The sequence below is a fragment of the Pomacea canaliculata genome, linkage group LG7 (genome assembly GCF_003073045.1).
Source record: "Pomacea canaliculata isolate SZHN2017 linkage group LG7, ASM307304v1, whole genome shotgun sequence".
Taxonomy (NCBI): domain Eukaryota; kingdom Metazoa; phylum Mollusca; class Gastropoda; order Architaenioglossa; family Ampullariidae; genus Pomacea; species Pomacea canaliculata.
In genome coordinates this window covers 4,952,203-4,972,899 of record NC_037596.1, presented here as the reverse complement: position 1 = coordinate 4,972,899, position 20,697 = coordinate 4,952,203, and the positions used below count along the sequence as shown (strand labels likewise).

Sequence of the window (20,697 nt, the reverse complement as noted above, 5' to 3'; positions counted from 1 at the left end):
GCTTCTTTCACATATTTAATAAAGATATACTATTTTTTTCTGGGCTGAACTAGTGACTAAACATTAAAAAAAAAAAAACTACAAGACACCATCACATTTACAAAAAAAAATCAAAACAAAACCAAAAACCCCCCAAAATCAACAAATCTGATCTGTTTGCAACATATGCTTTTGTGTTCTAATACCTCATTGGATCCAGCAAAAAGGGGTTCTCCTGTATGCATCTCTACAAGTATGCACCCTAGACTCCACATATCAATTGCTAGATCATAAGGGATGCCCAGCAGCACCTCTGGTGAGCGGTAAAATCGGCTCTGGATGTACTGGTATATCTGTATGCAAAAGCCAAAAATCATGACAGCCACATGCTACATTTGTACAGTATAATAAATGTTCATTAAAAGATGTGCAGTCTTCAGGCAGAAAAATGTAGAGCTACTAATGCAACAACATAGACCTCTGCTCCCTGTTGCAGTCTAGATAAACACACTGCACCAGATTTCTGTAAACTGCTCCACGTTTAGCTAAATGGCTTTTGCTTGCATATATAAGGTAATTACAAACTCCATTAAAGATCTCACCATTTTCTTTTAACATTCTTTGCTGCATTTACTCAGTCCTGTCTGTACCAAACACAGCTTGTCAGGTTTCCTGTATTATCTCCTCTGCTAAAGGCCTACAACTCACCTGTTGCCATGGTTTGTGTTTCCTTACCATTCTTGCTGTCTCCTCACATCCACCAAGTCCACATTTGACCAAAATGTGTGGGCTTGTTTCATGACTTGACTCCACCCATTTGTACTCAGGTGTATACACACACTAGTATGCATACATATATATACACATACACACACAAACATACATGTACACAATCACACCTGCACACATACTTCAAGACCCATATGCCCTCTCTTCCCCCTGGGAATGTTGTACTCACTCTCTGGCCTAGCTGACACGAGCTGCCAAAGTCCACAATTTTGATTGCACTGCGCTTAGGGTTGCACAAGAGAATGTTCTCTGGTTTGAGGTCACAGTGTATGATGTTCAGCTCTGGGGTCGCCAGGAACAGCAGTGCTGTGCACAGCTGCTGAGCAAACTTACGAGTCAAATTGAGGGACACCCCACGAAAGTTTGTATTCCGTAACAAGTCATACAAATTGTAGGATAAAAGCTCAAACACCAAGCATAGATGGTTCCGGAACATGAAGTGCCGCTTTAACCGCACTGCAACACAGAAAATTGGGATCAGGGTGTAGTCTTAAAATGAGCTATGGATTGCATAACTTAATAACAAGTGTGCTTTAAAGTTCCTGAATGATGATTATGGAGAGAAGACATCAACTATCTTAGTCTTCACCTGCTCCATGCTCATTTTTCTTAAACAGGTGAAATGAATCTTACTGCTTCCATGATTTTACTGGTGCATATATCATTTTCTTTGTCTTTTTTGGTCCTCATTAATAGTTATAGGTATTGTTTGTGTCCATCTGTGTACTCTCTCAGTTTAGCTACATAACAGATCTTTCTATATGGACATTAACAGTTCACTCACTGTTTCTTGTTCTTAATAATCTCAGCATTATGCAGGTTTTCCTATCAATATATTTTATCATTAAGCAGGTTTACTCACCAATATAATATTTGTTCTCAGCATCATGACGGTTCATGAGTTCAAGCAGCTTGACCTCAATCTGAGCCTGATTGAGGAAAGGCTTCTTATTTTTGATGATTTTGATAGCCACGTGCTCCTGGTCCCCATGGTCATATGCCTTTACCACCTGCAATACAATATGAAAAATAATCAAATAATCAAAAGAGCCTGGTTGTTCTGTACAGTTAAGTCTCACTCAATCTATGTTTCATGACTAAAAGAAAACTTGTAGTCTGATTAAGTTTTACTTTTTTAGCTCTAGACACAATACTGATACATTCATCTTGTCCTTTCTGTACTCCTATATTATCCACACACAGCACAGATAAACACCTGGATGGTCTATTCAGAGCTGCAGGCCATTACTTATTATATAGCAGCACAGATGAGCTGAGTCAACAGACTTCACACTCCACGTGGTTCTCTCAGTATCCTGGATTTTGTTAATGGGAGTCAGCACTAACAGCCCTCAGCCACAAAGTGCAGTACTTGAAGGCGACCCCACAGTGCAGAGACAGGAACCCATTCAAGCAGAAACACCAACCTGACCCAGTTTTCTAGTTTACTTGTACATCACACATATCCTCTGCTTAAAATCACTGTCCAGGGCACGGATGACATGGAAACCAGACCTATTAATAACATGCAACTTTTTCTGCTTCTTATCAGTGTTCTATAAAATGTTTACACCTAACTCTATCCACAGACAAGTGTAGAGGTCTGGTTGCTGCTGGTTATGCTCAAACATTTGCATCTAACCTTACAGTCCTTGGTCAAGAGAGCAAGTAGGTTTAACTTAAGTCTCAAAAGCTCTCTGAACCAAGATAAAAGCTTAAAATGAATTTACACATCTTTCATTTTTTAAAAATCCATCGACTGCTCATTCGTTTTGACTTTTAACAGTTTACCGTCATCTAAATGATCCTTCCTTTCAAACAATAACCAAGTGCTTCAAGTCACACACAAAAAAAGTTGACTTGAAAGTTTGAGCCCTATGAGGCCATCAAATTGAAAGAATAAGCAAAACAAAACAGATGAAAGAGTGCATGACCACTTACCTGACCAAAAGACCCTTTGCCTATAAGTGAGTCAATCTCATAGCGTTCATTCCACTTTTCTCCTGGGTGGATGATGTAATCATGGTTGGCATCATCATGTCCATCATTGTAGACATGAGTGTTAGTTTTGTTTTTCTTGTTGCCACTCTCATCTCCTTGTGTCACCTGCGCACGCCGCTTCTTCTTGGCATAGTAGACCTGGAAGTAAGAGAATGTATGATGTTACAGAACTACATAATCTTTAAAAAACAAAAAAGTTGAAACTTTCATTTTAAATGTCATCATATAAATCGAGCTTTTACTAGGCTTTGTTTATTTAGAATGAATCAATTATTTTCTGTCACTAAATTACCCCTCAAAGATGTTTTTTTTTATTTTATTGCTGATGCATTTCTGAACCATCCTAGAGATGAGACATTTCTTTAACAGTGAGAGCACACACACACAAAAGAAAATATGCTCATTACAAAGCAAATTCACAAATAATTTTGATCTCTTTGAATGTTGTGTTGTTAAATCTAACAAACTTAGCACACAGCTTATTTCCTGCAACTTATCATACTTTTATGGTCCAATGGTCAACCAGCACTGACTGACTACCTACTTAAGGGCGTTCTATACACTTAAGTATTTGATTGCTACAGGTGAATTACTGAGAAAGGCAGACCTCATTGATATGTTTGTAGGTCTTAATGAGGTCAACGGACATCTTGCGCAGGGGTGCAGTGGCCGGATCGCGGAAACTGTTGGGGATGCGGTTCTGCATGGCCGCCGCGTCCTGTTGCTGCTGTTGCTGCAGCGCCTCGGCCATCCTCCGGAGCCCCAGGCCCCCGCAAGGCACTGACGCCAATGCTAAGCCTGCCCCTGCAGGCGCAACAGTTGCCACCGCTACCCTCTGGCACCCGATGCTGGGGGCCACGCCCGTCTCATGCTGGCACACCCACAGCTGACCTGCACATATTACAATGAATTGAAACTCACCTTACTTGCAACTTAAAAATATATTATGAACCAAATCTAAACTTCATATGAAAAAAAATAAGAAAGTAACACACATCAATTTTTAATGAAAATCAAGTTTTAAATAAATACAATAAAATTCTAACATTTAGCAGTATTTAATTAAGGGTAACATACTGCAATCTTTAGTATGTCTATTACAAGAAATTTATTAGTGCTGCAACTAACTTTTCATCAATTATAACAGTTTAGCAAATATTACTAACCAATTCACTGTGACTAAAGCTAAAAATTTCTATCATGTATGCAATGTTCTGTGGTGTAAATGTATTTGTGCATCAAAATATTTTATTGGCTTTATCTGATGTTTCATTTCCTTTTTTATGTGCCGACATGCACTCAGCACAGTAATGATTTCCAGGTCACAACAAAAGGACCCTTTTTTCCTTGCTGGAGAACACAAAACCAGGTATCCCTTTATCCCACCAATCTTAGCCTATGACCCACTGCATTATAAAACATGGGTTTTAAAGTTAATAGCACACTTAACATAATATTGCTACTTAAAAAAAAACAGGAACACCATCATAATGGGATACTTTATATTTAAAAGGCAAATTATATGATTCCAGCCCTTATCACTCGTGAATTATCGTATGCAAAGGCAGTGCCTAATGTAATCTGTATTAAAGGGGGAAAAGTTACCTTAATACTGCAGCTACTACAGAAAGCTCAATTTTTAGTCCTTATCAATCAAATAGCTAGTCAAAATAGTAGATAACTAGTGCACGACTCCAATAATCTAAACCAGGTCAAACACAGTAACTTAATCAGAAAAATACTTAACAGCTAGAATTCTCAACATTAATGACAGTTGCTAAACAAAACTGCATAGGAGTGAAACTATTTACCAACATATCTTATTGGACACAATAGGTATTTATAATTAAAATGGTACTGTTCAGAATCTCCCTCAGAACCTTTTCATATACAACACTACTTCATGCAACTACCACTTTAGTCCTATGATATTTTACACATTGATTCTATTATGCATTCTACAGGACTTTACTAAACGTGACATTTAAAATTTATCAACATTATTATCATCTTAGGAAAAGCTTTATATACTTTTGAGAGTAAACCTGGGTATGGACTTAACTAGGAATCGAAGGCTTTTTTTTTTTAAACATTCAAAATAAAAAAAAGTTAATTTTGATCTAATCTTAAACTCACCCTTCCTTCTCATCCTCACATACACAAAATTTAAATTAATAAATGATGGAAAACTTATACATCAGTAACTTTTTCTACCAAAAGTATTATCTTCGGACATGATAAAACAAGACAATATGAAAATTAAAACAAACAAATTTTAGTTACTCAAAGAGTGTATAGAACTCTTAGTAACACCTTTATCACAGACAAGCACAATTCTTGTACAGGTGGTCCTCGATTTACGATGTTGTTCCGTTCCTACATCGCGTTGTAAACTGATTTTCGCTGTGTCAGAACATACGTACAGACTGCATGTAACTAACATACTGTAAGCACTTATCATATCCTAACACAGTAATTATCAAAAAACACATACAAAATAAAAATAAATAAGTCAAAACAAGGCTTTATATAATAAATGGGAGATGTGTTGTAACCACGAAACATCGTAAATCGGGGCTGACGTAACCCGAGGACCTCCTGTATATCATCTAAACCCAAGAACTATCAACATCTCCCAAATAATGTATGAAGTACAGTTTTTAATGCATAAATCGTCGAATCCTTATTTCTTGCCAATATATCAAAACTACCACTACTCGGGCAGCTGTATGTGTGAACATAAATGTGTATGTGAAAGACAAATGACATATGCTGATGACCAGACTATAAAATTTGTGATTGAAATATGTAAACATTACAAAACCCAAGAATGCATTATGCTGTTAATGTTTATCTTTCCAAAGAATTAACTAATTTTTATTTTGTTTTGCTTTTGTTTTGCCCCACATCAGGACAAATAAAAGCTGTCTAAGGCTGGATTTTGGCTGAACCAAAAGTGCCACCATAAGATATGCTTCCTCCAAACACAAAGTGTTTTCAACTATCTCATAACTTTTCATAAGGACAACAACACCAAGTTTAAAAATGAAATCAAAGCCCCAGTACAGTTCATAGCCTACTGTAAGGGTAAGGACAACAGCAAGACACTATGGTTCAATTTTCTTCTGCGCTGCCTGCTGTTGTTTTGGGGGAGGTGTGACCACTAGCCAAAATGTTTCCACACCGCAGTTTGCATGATATCTGGTGTGATATTCTGACAAGTCACACAACAGTAGTTTTGTACTGATTTACTGTGCATGTGGTTACTACATCAGCCAAGGTAATACTATATTCTGGTCACTAACAAAGCACTCACCAGACAAAAGCTATGCTGATGGAAGCTAGTCATGTGGACACGGAGTGACCAACAGATATGATGCAGACTGAGCAGGCCAGTGTCATGGTCTGGCACTCATTGGCAGCTACAGGCCGCATACACAGAGACAGAAACAGAAGAGGTGGGGGGCGAGGGGTGGAGAATAGAAAGGTAAGTGAAAATGGATGGTTTAAAAAAAAAAAATCGATGTCCGGATGTGCGGCACACACTGCTGTCTTAATCCCCCCCCCTTCTTTCTCTCCTCCCCTGCTTGGCTAGCCCTATCACTTTCAGTCTCATCTTTATCCTGCTTCTTTCTTTATCCTCCAGACATGTCGTCATCCCAGACATTTTCTGTCACAAAACGCTGCCTCTGGCACCAGCACCAGGCCTATCCCCTTTGGTCCACCCAATCATAATCTCTCCCTGTACATGTGAATATTGTACAATCTCTCTTCATGCCAGCCACCACCTAACACCCTCTGCTTCAAACCCTCTTCATGCTCCCCTTCCCTCGACTGCGTTTACATATATCATGTGGAGGTGCGCGCGTGCTATCCACCAATGAACCGTGCTATTAGTGAAGGTGTACTGTACGCCAGCACCGCGCACTTTTCCAGTTCGCCTTGCCTGCACTGGCGTGGCGTCTAACGCTGTCTGGTCGAGGGCCTGAGCGCTAACTGCTGGCAAACAGTCACTTCAATCGACGTTAGATACTGATGCCCATTTTTCATCTCCAGCCCACTTTCAGGCCCTCAGGTAAATGGTGACCATTCGTTACCTCCCTAACTCCATCTTACCCATTAAAAGGGGAACTAACGACAGGACGGTAGTCGAAAATCAGGCTCAAGCCTTTTTCACAATGACTTCTGTCAACACAGAAACCAAATCTGTGCACAGTGGGTGAAAATACAACTACACACAAAACTTATTTTACACTTTTATGAAGGCATATGATTTATAATGAAGCTCTTACAGCCTTCAGAGAATATAATTTTTATCTTTGACAGCAGATGCTCTAATCTTTATTACGAAATGTAATAATAAAGTCTTAGAATAGCTTAGTAAATACTGGGAAGTGAGGGGTAGGAAAACACAAAGTACATGTATAATTCTTCACTGTATCACCAAAAGCTGCAAGGGTCGAAAATCTGGTTTAAAAAAAAACCCCAAAAACCAAAACTATAAAACCTGATCACAATGTAAATTTGCTTCAGGAAATATATCTAAAGTCAATATTTTAAAATCTTATCTTGCAGAAAAGTGATCTGTTATTGTGATAATAAAAAATGATGGGTGTGTATAGATACATACACTGCTAAAAACATTTGAGTGCATTAAATGTTAAATAAGTTAAATACTGTATGTTGACATATACATTTTAGTATGTTAAACTGCAGCAGGGCTTCTGCTAAGGCTAAATTCTTTGGGGTCCCAGGGACCCCTTCTTCAGATTTTTAAGGGGTCCCTGTTCTTCACCCAAATTTGAATGGGACCCCATTGACGAAAATTTAAGGGGTCCTCCAAACTTTTAATGCGTACTGTATGCAATTTTTTGCGTAAGCAGAAGCCCTGTGCAGTAAAACTGATAAACAAATCTAGCAACACCATTTAAACTAAGAGATTCTGTTCACAATAATGAGTCAGTTGTCACCGCAACATTCCAGTGCTATGATTATCAGAAATATTACATCAAAAGAGTGGGAAGGTGCTGAATTCAAAAATCTTTAAACATCATTCAATCTGTCAACATGTAAACCTTAATTTATTGTCAAGCTTTTATTGTTAAGATTATTCTAACCATGGAATATTTAATTAACTCATCTCTAAATTAAAAGTTGTGTATGCTTTGTACAAATAATCCCAATATGGTGAGCATATTTAACTTGTGCTTATAGACAAAACTCTTAAGCAACTCTCATCCATCTATTGCTTCTAGTTGGATGATTCCTCAGGCTTTGCATGCAGGTTATAAATGCATATAACAAACTAAGTTTTCTACAAGCAGAATTAAAAGTGTTTTTACCTTTAAACTTACATGAAACAAAGGAAAAAATGTCAACATTATAAAATCTATTTAGTCACTGAAAAAACAATATTGATTTAAGAGCATTCCTTTCAAAAGACTGTTATAAAAGGTGTGATTATTCCAGAAATGTTCTTTTGGGGAATGATATAAAATGACTGAAGAGATACAAGCTTATTTCAGATACCCAGTCCCATAAAAACAAACAAGTGTTCTGGCAGATGCCTCCAAAAACACCATCCACAGATATTTATGTGCAATCTTTAAGATGCTTTTATCCTGTAGTGCCTGAGCAACAACTGGTCTCTCCTCCTAACCCACTAGCTAGAACAGCATGTAATTTATGTTTTACAACTGTTTCAATGAGCATATATCTCCTGCTGCTTTATATTCCTTTCAGAAAAAAGGCTAACGCTTATACAGACTAGTGAGATTTTTAAATAATAATCATCATGCAAAAAAAGGCGTGTGGAGACATGCAAGCTACGTCAGTTGCTACACTTTGCCGTCTGCACACGAGGAAGTGGCGTGTGACAGTGTAGTGCCAGTTGCTGCTAACAAAACGCGAGCTGCTTCTCTCTCTCTCACCTCTGTGATGTCTGCACCCAGCCTGCTTTCACCCCATCTTGTTAGCGGCTCCCGCTCTTCCGCCCGTAGTCAAAGCGGGGCCATTTGGCGTCAGGGACGAAAATAGCGGCACGGGTTAGTAACCCCAGTGTGTGACTATCAGCGCCGTGCACACGCACAGACGCACGCACGCACACGACGACGCAGGCCAGGCTTGTACTTCAGGTGATTTCCCCTTCAGCCATGGATCAAAACAAAGCAGGGGCTTGTGGGATAGGGCTGGGTCATGGAGTGCATGGCAGACGACCCGTGGATTTTCTACCATGACATGCCTCACGAATCGGACCCCTCTGCCGCGTACTGATTGATGGACCTGATCTCACGAGTATGATTCTGCCACAGCAGCACGCGTGCTACTCTTTCCGCTAGGACTTTTATACTGGTCGGTGCCTGTATACCGCTGCCTCTGGAGCTAGCCTTCATGACAGGTCGATGCTGCCTGTCCCTGCTTCCTCCAGCGTGCGCATTACTCGTCCACGAAGAGGGTGGGTGAGGAAATGGGGGGAGGAGGAATAAAATGCTTTACTACCTTTCTATCTGTAAAGATTCACACTGCTTGGTAACATAAAAATAGGAACAATGCATCGGTTATCTATCAACTCCATGAAACCAGACCAAGCAGCCATAACTCATTCCTTCGCAAATTCTGGTTTTCCAGTATATGATTATATCAGTATACAATGGCTAACTTCATGATTTGAGTTCTTTCATGTTTGCAAAACATTAAGGCCTGTTTGATAAACTTAATTCTGAAAATGCTTACTGTGAAAGATCTGTAATTAATAATAATAGATTTTTAAATATCATTAATATTTATTAAATCCAACTTATGAGCATTTAAGAACTTATTCACTCTGGTTACACACTAAACAGAAGTGCCTACTATCAAGAAATCCAAGACGTAAAACTATTATCATTTAAATAAAACCTTAAATTTTACCAGGTTTTATGTTTCCAATCAGTTACAGACATTACATAAATAAATTTGTGCCAGTTTTCATTATCTTGGTTGCGCAATTTGTTAATTATTAATGGAAATTTTAGAAATGTGTTATAAACAACTGCTCAAATGACCATATTCATATTATATTCCACCTTAATTTGAAATTTTATCTCTTTTTTTGAGGGGATGGGGGGAGTGGGTGGTGAAGAAAATTAATTTTTGTCTTGAAAAAGCTTGCAAAAATGAATCAATTGTACTTATGTTTAAGCAAAGCAGGATTACATACTGTAGAAACTTTAAAAGTGTACCTATCTAAATACCGAAAGCCAGAGAAAGAGATGGGACGAAAGAGTGAGGGAAGGGTGGAAGAAGAAAAATACGAAAATCTATATTATGCTATATATAGCACTGTAGGAGGGGAAATCCCCCACATCAATCTTTCTCCTATCTCTTTCTTTGAAAGAAATGGGATACCTGATGCTCATTTAGGAGTGCATCAATATGCAGGAGTGTACACTTAAGTGAAATATTACGTTGAAACCTAAAAAGCAAATAGGAAAACTTGTTTTCTGAGGCACATGATGGGAAGGAAACAGGTATTACGATTGAGAATATAAATGCTAACAGCAAGCTCAGGAACAGGGATTATTATTCCATTATATTGATGGAATATGAGTTTGTGAAGTATCAATAGCACAGTATTATCAGAGGCACAGTGATGTATAACAGGTACAAATAATTCTCTAACTTTTGATTCTTTACATCTTCTGTGAATGAGTGCAATTTTTTTTTTAAATACACCTTTTAATACTTGCATCCTTTGCGATCTCTTGCGTTAGTTGCTTCTGCACAAGCACCAGAAAAGCGTTTTCTGATAAGATTATCCATTCACAGGTAAACAACTTGTCAATCGTGTGACTTGAAAGTCGCGTGCCTCCCTGTCCACCACAGGTGGGGGAAAGGGGGTTAGAGAACTATAATGTAATCTCTTCTATATCTACATGCGGTTCCGCCCCCTCCATGTGACAACCAGGTGGCTTTGTTTATGTCATGTGACTTGCCCATGCAGCCAGGCAATGATTCAGCTCAACCCGACCTTGCCCCTACCGCCAACCAATCAGAGCTCGCCATGCTCTAAGATGGCGACTGTTGCTGTGGGAGAGGGCTAAGAATAGCGAGACATGGCGGTCTAGCCAGTCTGTGCATGAGTCGAGGTGTCGGGAGAGGAGCAGCCCCCCTCCCACACTCCAATCTACTCCCGCTAGCTTTGGCCGCGGTCCTTGCCGTAAGGAGGAAGATAGATAACTGACGAAATTATGCCACTGTGACTCGCCATTCTTGCACAGGCTGTCATAAGACTAGCTTTACAGTCAAAAGGTAGTAACCAAGTCTTTCCAGCCCTCAGAAATTCGCACGCGGTAACCAACTTTCTCGCGCGCCAAGCTGTACGATACATTTCAGACCACGAGACGGTCTGGGTTTTCATGAGGGGGGTAAAGTATCTATTTTATTATGGCCAACAGTGACGGATAAGATAAGAACAGTCTGGTGTCACGAAGAAGCGGTTTCCAGAACACTGCTGAACAAAGAATGCATATCAGAGTGCATTACCCCTCCGCTGCTTCCCCCTCCCCTTTACCCTTCCCCCCCAAAAAAAAGTGCAGAGGGAGGAGGGAAGACTCGTCCATGCAAGCAGCGGCACGGCTCTGTGCAGCGGAATTCTTGTGCCAAACCGAAGCCAAGAACCAGCGCACGCCGAACTTAGAGGTCATTCCCCTTATATGGCATAAATTTACATAATTATTATGCAAGAATTTAGTAGGGGACACGCAAACTCGGGTTCTCGTCTGAGCCAAAGCTAATCTTCATACAGGGCTCTTTATGAACTAGCTACTTTTCATCATACACCATTGCTTCCAGACTAATTTACGTTTTTAAGAAATGATAATATAGGAATGAAATGTCTGCCATCCCCTGTGTACGATCTGATACTTTCCACATTTAAAAAGTAATCTGATGAGAAATACGGCACAAAATGAATAGCACTAAAACATTGATTTTTAATTTCTTTTTCTGCTAAAACACAAAATGTAAAATTATATATACCCAATTACAGGGGTGAGGGACACCTCTTTTGGAAGTGAGTAGAAATGCTGCTACATTGTCGTGGACGTATACACTTTATGCATTTGCCAAAGTTATGATTGTGTACAGATCCTGGCTTGTGTCGCATGTACAAATGCGTGTGCGTGCATGCGTGAGAAAGACGAGCGAGCGAGGGAGAGAGCGAGGGTGTGATGTATGTGCTGGCGCACAGAGATTCTCTGGGAAAACCATGTCATTTGCTGCCAGTGCCAGAGAACTAAGCTACATCTGACTATTGATTTGAGGCCCGGTCACAGGCGCTGGCTGTGCGAGCGTTGCGTGGGTACCCGTTAGACCAAAACAGCTGACTAAGCAGTTTTTCCTTGCCCGCATAGCGATGTAGCCCTCCCGGCATTTCCAATAACAATTGAACACTTGCTACAGGTTGTGCCTACCAACAATATATGTCAGCGAGAAAGAGTGTGTGTGTGGGCACACATGCACACTAGCAAGAGAGGAAGAGTAAATAAACAGCATGCCAAATCCAGAAGTTTGCGATACTCTCACATGTTATAAGATCTACAACTATTATGTTATGGGTGGTAATCAGGTCCTATGCATTACTAAAAATTATGTCTGACAATATTCCTCGTTTTTTTTAAAATACACAAACAGGTTTTAGTAACTGAAAGCAACTGCTAGACGAAAGTGGTCATCTTCTTTTCCAGATCTACTTGTCTTTAAAGAATGATAAGGAGAGAAGTTATTTAAATCAGCTGCCTTGCATCATGTACAACAGCCAGCTGACTGAATTATATTCTGACACATCAACAGTACCTCATGTTTCTATAACCCATATTGTGTTCATCACGTCACCAAGAAAGTCTTAACTATACCTTTACTCCACTAACCTCATGACCAATGATATGACATGGTGAAAGTTCTTACATTTACATCCCAGCAGGCAGTAATACTAAAGTAATAGTATATATACACAATGAAGATTTAGTTGGACAACATGTCTACCTGAAATCTGCAAAAACAATTTTAAAAATAGCTTTCTGCTGCTTAGTGCCTGTTTTCCCAACCAGGAAAATATGCAGACAACAATGCACTAGATTGCATTTGACTTCCAGCTCTCCAATAATAGTACTTTCTTCTTCTTACTTTTTAAATATTTCTTACAAGTTACAGAAATGCAGTATATCCACAAAGAGAAGTGTAGCATAAGAACAGCAGCAACCTCCTTTCACTTCTGCATGCATCTCATCATAGGATTTATCAAAACATCTGTATCACACCATAGTTAAGAAAACTTCTTCAGAGAATCATCTATTTGAGTTAGCAAGAATTCCCGTTTACACTTTAAAAAATATAAATTTGCAAATAATACGTCATAAGTTAACAAAATATATTTGTTGTTTTCAAAACATAATTGAACTGAAATGAACAATCCTTTTAAAAGGAATCATCAACAGGTTATGCTCTACATTATTTTTTAAATATATCTTCTTACTTTGGTTATATAAATTTTCTGAATTGGATTTCTATGTTAAAGAAAAGTGGTGCAATCCTTTTTTTAAGGTATTATCATCTGTTCAAAACTACAGAGTTACATAAACTATTTTGATATTTCACAGTGTAAACCCTCTTGTTTTGATCAAGTGTGCATTTATCTTTTAAACATTAAAAAGACCTGTCAACAAAGGCAACACAGATAACTATTCATCTCATAATAAATATTATACTATGAAAATAAATTACTTGAAAGTAAAGAGGGACTAAACTCAAACAACAGACATAACATAAATAATAAGACTTCATGACCCTCTTTGCTGCATACTATCATTAAGAACAATAAAAACCCCATTGATATTGACCGAGGATGTGATAATATTCAATACTAATTACCAATACTGGTAAACAAATCCCTCTGTTAAGTTCTAGACAAGTTAGTTATCATTGTAGGATTAAACTGAAATCATACATTATAAAAACAACTCTCACATGCTCTCTCTCACACACACAATGTGCACGCTGTACTAACGTTTTAGTCGAAGGGTCTGGAGGTACGCCTCCTGCTCATGCTGAAGCCAAGCAGAGCCACTGACCAAGGCGTCCTCAGTGCCATCCATCTCCGGCAAAGAATTAGCCTCTACAGAGGTCTTCGACCCCACGACCATCCGGGCGATGGTACTCTGGTCACACAATGTGAGTCTGTGAAATTTATCATGAAGTATGTGCCATTACACAATCTGAATGAACTGTATTATCTTCATTCCAGTCAGTTGAAACAATCCTATCTGCATCAAAGAGCATTCTTTGTGGTCTGTTTAGCTTATCGAAAGTCAAAGTGTGTAGACATTTTTCACCAGTGGTCTTTACAAGCTCTAAACAAGCTGAATAATGCGCTGTTGCATCCTGTACATGAATCATCACAAGTCATCAGGTGGAACTTTTCAGTGGGGTTAAAGGTAATCCAAGGTCAGCAGTGGTGGGAAAGGCCCTAGTTTCCGTTTGCAACCCCAAACTGGGTCAGTGCAGATTGACAGCCAGTCTGTGCCTGTCCCATCTCGGGCTAGGTGCATTAAAGATGCATGAAGGTGTTTCACAATTTGCCATGCAAACACAATCATAAACTGTAACGTCTGCACATATCAAGCATCAGGGACACACGAGCAAAAGGCTGCCCTGGAATCCTCTGCCGCTTTGCAATCACCTTAAACAGCAACACTTAACAAACATGCACGACGACAGTCGGCCGAGCACCTCCTCTTCAGACACGTAATGTGGTCGTATCGCGGCGCTTAAAATAAACGAAACGTCCCATTTTCTTCGTATTGTATCCATTTCCTGTTCAGCACTCACCGAGCACACGTGATCTCTCCACTGTAAGGATGTCGACTTGTTCAGTGCTGTTTTCTCCCATCGTTCGACGCACTACTCCGCAGCACCACCACCAAACCGCTGTTTTTGCTGACATCAGGTCAATCACGAGCTAGAGGCGTTCGAACAGACTCGCGCGACAAGGAATCCTATTGCAGCAGGCTTGTCGCGAGGAGAAATATCCAACAGATGGGCCCCGCAGTGTTGAATACACAAAAGGCGGAGAGGGTACACCACTGGTCTGACCTATGTAATAGGCCTGTCAGTCGGGCGAGGTGGGCGCGTGACCTGCTTGCCTGCCACATTCCTCTACCGCCACACGAAGACGGCGGCGGAGGAGGAGGAGGGGTCATCGCATCTTAGCAAGGCACGACACAGATGATGGGAGAACGACAGACTGCACGAGGCACGCAGACGTCAGCCCCGCTCGGCGCGGTAGGAGGGCAGGGCGCGATCCTGCCGTCGTCGGCAGTACCGTTTACTGATGGGTTTCTCCCTGCTTAGCTGGCATCTACGTCATGGTTGGGGAGTCAGCAGCGCTGCGCGTCATCACCGAGCAGTCCACACAAACAGCGCTACTCATTCTACCGCTACCACGGTCTTTGTCGGCTTTACTGGCCGCATGTCCACCCACGTTACCTTAACGCTGTGGCACAAACGTAGAAACTGATGCTTCATCAGCTACAAAATAAAAAATAGTAATAATAATTCTTTTCTGACGCTAATGTTTTCGCTGGAGTATTTACTGCTGCTATTTCATTCAAGTCCCTGTGCTCTGGAAATTGTAAATTATTTCAAAGCTTTACAAAATACTGTCAATTTTGTACTTATCTTTTTTAAGCCATCCTTTTAATTGTTTGCTTGTTACTTAGTGCTATCTTGAATTTAAGAGGTGATTGGACACAGACAAGGAGAGATTTGGAGGAATCTCCTGAGTTTATTAAAAAAAAATTTTTAGATACAGGATCTTTGAATTAGTATCATAACCACTGCTTTGTAATTTGTAATCTCTTAACAGCAAGTTAAATTTTAATGATATGACAGGATAAACAAATGTCTTTATTCCCTTTTTCGTAGCTATGTCTTAAAAAGGCTTTAAGTGCATGAGAAAAAAGTCCTAAAACAGATTTTGATCTGATATTATAGCACAGATTGCATCTTGATTTCAGTTTTTGAAAGGAAGAATAGGCCCAGCACAGCTCTGAATACAGTTTTATAAGGCAGAATAATCTCTGGCTTACTTTCCTTAAAGTATTAATGTTTACTCAAATTTTATAGTAGCTTTAATTTCTGAAACACATCAAAACCATCAGCACATGTCTGTTTTGCTGTTTGTTATTTTCAAGTTGATTTCCCATGGGGTTTTTTTAGTACAATGAAACTGAATTACATCAAAACTAGTGACAAGCCATCTCTAAAAATAATAAACAAAATCAACGTGTTTTTGTATTAAGATTAGTAGACTGTAAAAATAAAAAACTGAGGAGAATTGGGACAGTTATAATAAGAGTGCAACTGGATCATGATGCTGCACAATGCAAGTACACATATTATTATTATTATTAATTACACTAAAAGTTTGGTGTTCAAGAAATACAGTTTTATATCTCCTTCAGAAGAGTGCACTCTTCAAAGCAAGCTAGCTACAAAAAAAAAAAAAAAAGATAAAAAATGCAAAAAAGTATTTAGCTATCAGATGCATAATTAGAATAATCATAATATAAATAATTCACCAGTAACTCGAAGAGACTGAGAGAAAAATTTAATTTTCAATTCAATTTATAAAAGAATATATTGTAAAGTTGAACTCCACATCACAGACATCATGTTGCAATTTTTTAAACAATTTTATCTTACATTTTTCTAAATATTTTTCTCAGAAGCACAAATATAGCATTATTTTAATTATGTTCTGTGTTTTTCTGAACTATTATTTTGCAATTTTACTGGAGAAATTGTTTTGCTTTTTGAAAATATTTTGCCAAAAGCTTGTGTTAATAACCCACAAAGAAATCATAGGGGAAACAACTGTATGTGGACTTCAAACCTGTTTAAAATAAAGTTAGTTTTCTATGATGTAAACCTTCCTTAACCTTCTTCGACCATCACCCCTACAAAACACCCAAATCAAAACAATAAATGCTTTTGTGCATACACATCTATGAGAGAGGACAGGAAAGTGGAATTTGTGTTTAATAACAGGTACACAACTAAGGCCAAGTAGCGCACCCTGTAAAATAGTGTCATATACACAGAAAGAACTATGTGCTCAAGAAAATCTAAACTGAAGACCTGTATCATCATACTGTTGCCAGCATAACAAATATACATCACCAGAGAGATGGGGGGAGCAGGGATGGTTTGGTGCTTTACACAGAGCCAGCAAGGCATTCAGCCCTATATACAGATGCCACATACAGAGAAAGAACAGCATGCCCAAGACAAGAGCAGAACCCAGGACAGCCAACTCTCACTGTATTGGTGACAGGTGCTAACAGTTGTGCCATAGTAAAGCCTATCAGAGTGACGGGAGAGAAAGGGAGGTAGAAAGAATAAACACAACTTGCTGAAATAATTATAATTTATTCTTGGAAACTAATTTAGATCTCTGAGCAATCTCTTTGAAATAAAAAGGTATGAAAGTTTACTTTAATATTTGCATACTTTTAAAATAGCTTATGCCATTAAACACAAAATTTTATTAACAAAACATGGAGAACAAGAATGATTGTGCAAACAGAAAAGATACAGGAAAGAGAAACAGTGATGAAGGAGTTTGGTACAAAATAAGATTATCACATCAAATAAGAATGAATTCTTTAATTTAAACACACCTTCTTTCAAAGTAATATTATTCCCTTTTTTTATAATTTGTATGTTATAATGGATTGTTTTATATCATTGCCTTAACAGGCTTTTATCAATTCAAAAGAGCTATTTTATATACAATTTTTTTAAATCTAGATGTAGTATGAAATACCAAGCTCACTCATTCAAACACTTAAAATACATTGAAACAAAACCCTTAAATTCAATACCCAAAATAACTAGTCTACATAGTACAAAGGTTTTTTTTTTGTTCATCTAAGCTATAAGCAATGTTTTTAAAAGTGCAAAAAAAAAAGTTCAAAATTAATTTCTGGCATTCAACTCTTTATATGCATCATTTGCTCTAAATTTATTTGTGTGTGAGTGTGCCGATGTTCGTGTGGATTGAGTTTTTAACAATTTCTCTTTAACTACAACAAAATTTTATGATTTTTGAAATCAGTGTTACTAGTACATTAGTGTAGAAACTTAACACATTTATGGAACTAATCTTTAAATTCTAACTACTTGGACACTAAAGTGTTTAACTGACAAGCCCACAGATGGCAGATGCATCTTTTATTTACATATTATAATTCACATGCTTTTTCTCATCATGATCACAATGTAATGACTTACCATAGTTAATAGCATCTACAAAATCCTCATCAAGACAAAACTACATAATCTCTTTCCAAAAGAAAAAAGATCAAACTAATCAGCAACCCTGATTACCCAAAATCCTTCACCCCACCACATAGGAACATTCCCACACCCAGACTGATGACTAGTCTGGTACAGAATGAAAGTGGCTGTTGGCCAAATACAAAGAGAGTGAGCCATCCCCATCAGTCCTTGTGTAGGGACCCCAGCCCACACCTGACTTTCTGACCTCCAGTTCCACATAAAGGTGTTTAAACAATAACCTTGTAAATGCTGGCCTCTCTAGATATCACCTGACAATGCAGCTTTTCACACACTTCTAATAGCAAAAGAGAAAGAAATTGTGAACATAAACAATGCCTGGTGATGTAAATTAGCTGACCACAGACCAAGGAGGGTGGATGGGCACAAGGAAGAGGGAAGGTGGCAAGGACCGACCAATCAGCGCTCTGCCTGCACGCTGGGTTCGGCAAGGGTGTTTTCTGCCTGATGGTGTGTGTAGGCCTAGCACAGGCACACAGACACACACTCACTCTTTTCCCATCATCCATACACACTCCTCAGTCCCCTCCCTCCTGACTAACGTTCAACACCAACGAATGCCCTCACCTTGAAGCAGAACCGGTCCTGCTACAGCGTGTTTTCTGTGGCACAAGCCCCGACATGGGGGCTCACGGGCAGACGCGAGGTTGAAGCCCAAGGCAGGGGAGGCTATTTTGGGTCACGGAGACACTAAGGTGCTATGGAGTCGACGAGGTTAGATAGACGTGTCTAAACTTATTGTTTTACCTATCCCACAGCTCCCAGCACTCTCTTAAGCCCTTTGTGGCTGTTCATGTTCAGTGATGTTGAGGAACGTGCGCGGGTGCCTATGCGTCCATGTTATGTGGGCGTGTCAGTGGGTTAATGTTGTGTAAAAATCAGAAAATAATGAAGGAAAAACCAAATGAAAGATTACCAATAACAGAACTCTCAACTTCCGGATCTATAAACACTGTGAAAAAGAATCCAAGCCAAACAAATAATTTGAATTTTTTATGGTTTTAAATGGACAGTTTTACTACTATTTAATAAATTTACTTAGCAACTAGTGAAAAGAGCAAGAAATTAGTCAAAAGAATTTATTCACTACCTGTTATAATAAAAGAATAAAGACATAATACAATGTGTACAAGAACTGATCATTAGCTCTGAATTTTATTTTTTAAGAAGTTATTTCCTCCTTCATATCTCTTACTTTTTGAGAAAGGCAATATTGTCTTCAGCGTTTCTGTTCTGTCGCTGTAAATTTTTGTAAACTATGAGAGTCATTTTTCTGTCTCACTTTATTTGAGACAATGATGCAACATAGCAAATTTACCTTACAAAACATAAGCGTGATACATTATTCTAAATAATGCACAAGATTTTACACATCATAAAATGAATAACATGCTACATTTATATGTATTTGATGATTGCTACTTTTCTTCATCCATTAATTTCAATGCTGGGGGGGGGGGGGGGGGAATGTTAAGGTCATAGTAATTTTGACAAAAAGGTCTAGAAAAAGGAGGAATAAAAAGGTACAGAAGAAAGGAACAATGTTAAAACAGCTACTCCACCTTATATTACCAGAGAAAAAAAGCAACAATGGGAATTTCTACATTTCTTCAAAAGCAGACCAGAAAGGTCAAGTAAAATGGATGCAACATTAACAGTAAAAAAAAAAGAAGGCTTTAATGCCTCATAAAACCTTCAGCAAAAACATATTAAATGTCATAAAGTAGTATAAAATGAAGGGGTTATGCTCTACAAGATAGCTTTTTCATTAAAGTAAGACGAAAAGTTCCTATGAATAAAGAGCTTGCAATAAAAATACCTCAACATGTTGCATTCAACAGTAATTTGCTACTTTATCAAGAGGCTGTGCTTTTAAAAGAAACTTTGCAGACACAAAAAAAAAGCCAACTGTGTATTAAAAAAAGCTTTTGTCCTCTTTTCCCCTTTTAGTCAGTTTCTGTGTTTCTCACCATCTCCTCTCTCTCTCACGAGTAAGAAAGAAGGGAAATAGCTTGACCTTAGACAAATGTCCTATAACAGGACATATGAGTGTATATTAGGGTAGATCATTATTTAAGAACAAATTTAAGTCAGTAGAATTATAAATAGGAATTTTATCTGGTTAATGTAGTCATAACAGAATCACTAACTGATGGCATCCTCTAATGAATGGAGAGAGATGGGGTGAGAGGAAAAAAAGCAATGAGTAAATGTATAGCAATTTCACTTTTCAAATCACCACTCATTGTATCACTTTATCTAGCATCCTGGGAGTAGCACTAATGTTTCTATATAACACTCTTTTCAAATGCTCTTATGAAAAAGACAGGGGTAATAAACTTATTAATCATTAATTTTTAATTTATGGTTATAGTGCAAAAGTTAGCAACCCCCCCCCAAAAAAAAATTAGTTTACGTCAATGATGATGAAGGAGAAATGGCATTTTATGCTGAGGAAGTGCTAAAGCTAGATTATAGTCATCCAGTTTACCCTGTAAACAAGTACCATACACAGAGAAACAGTAGCAAGCC

At 38.5% G+C, this 20,697-nt stretch overlaps 1 protein-coding gene across 7 annotated transcripts in view; it reads right to left on the bottom strand.

Annotated features, from left to right (window-relative positions):
- Window positions 1-20,697, bottom strand: part of LOC112568258 (dual specificity tyrosine-phosphorylation-regulated kinase 1A-like) — a 36,391-nt gene that overhangs the window by 12,566 nt on the left and 3,128 nt on the right. For 2 of the 7 annotated variants that reach the window (XM_025245463.1, XM_025245470.1), the window contains exons 2-7: window positions 13,814-15,333; window positions 3,377-3,660; window positions 2,710-2,907; window positions 1,631-1,778; window positions 938-1,224; window positions 186-332 (exon numbers count right to left, since the gene is read on the bottom strand). In XM_025245463.1, the coding sequence (XP_025101248.1) occupies window positions 186-332; window positions 938-1,224; window positions 1,631-1,778; window positions 2,710-2,907; window positions 3,377-3,660; window positions 13,814-13,949 (1,200 nt within the window). In that variant the 5' untranslated portion in view covers window positions 13,950-15,333. Of the gene's footprint in view, window positions 1-185; window positions 333-937; window positions 1,225-1,630; window positions 1,779-2,709; window positions 2,908-3,376; window positions 3,661-6,085; window positions 6,845-8,699; window positions 9,240-10,482; window positions 11,111-13,813; window positions 15,334-18,732; window positions 18,936-20,697 lie in introns of those variants that run through there. The other 5 variants (XM_025245468.1, XM_025245464.1, XM_025245466.1 and 2 more) reach the window with 5 other exon arrangements.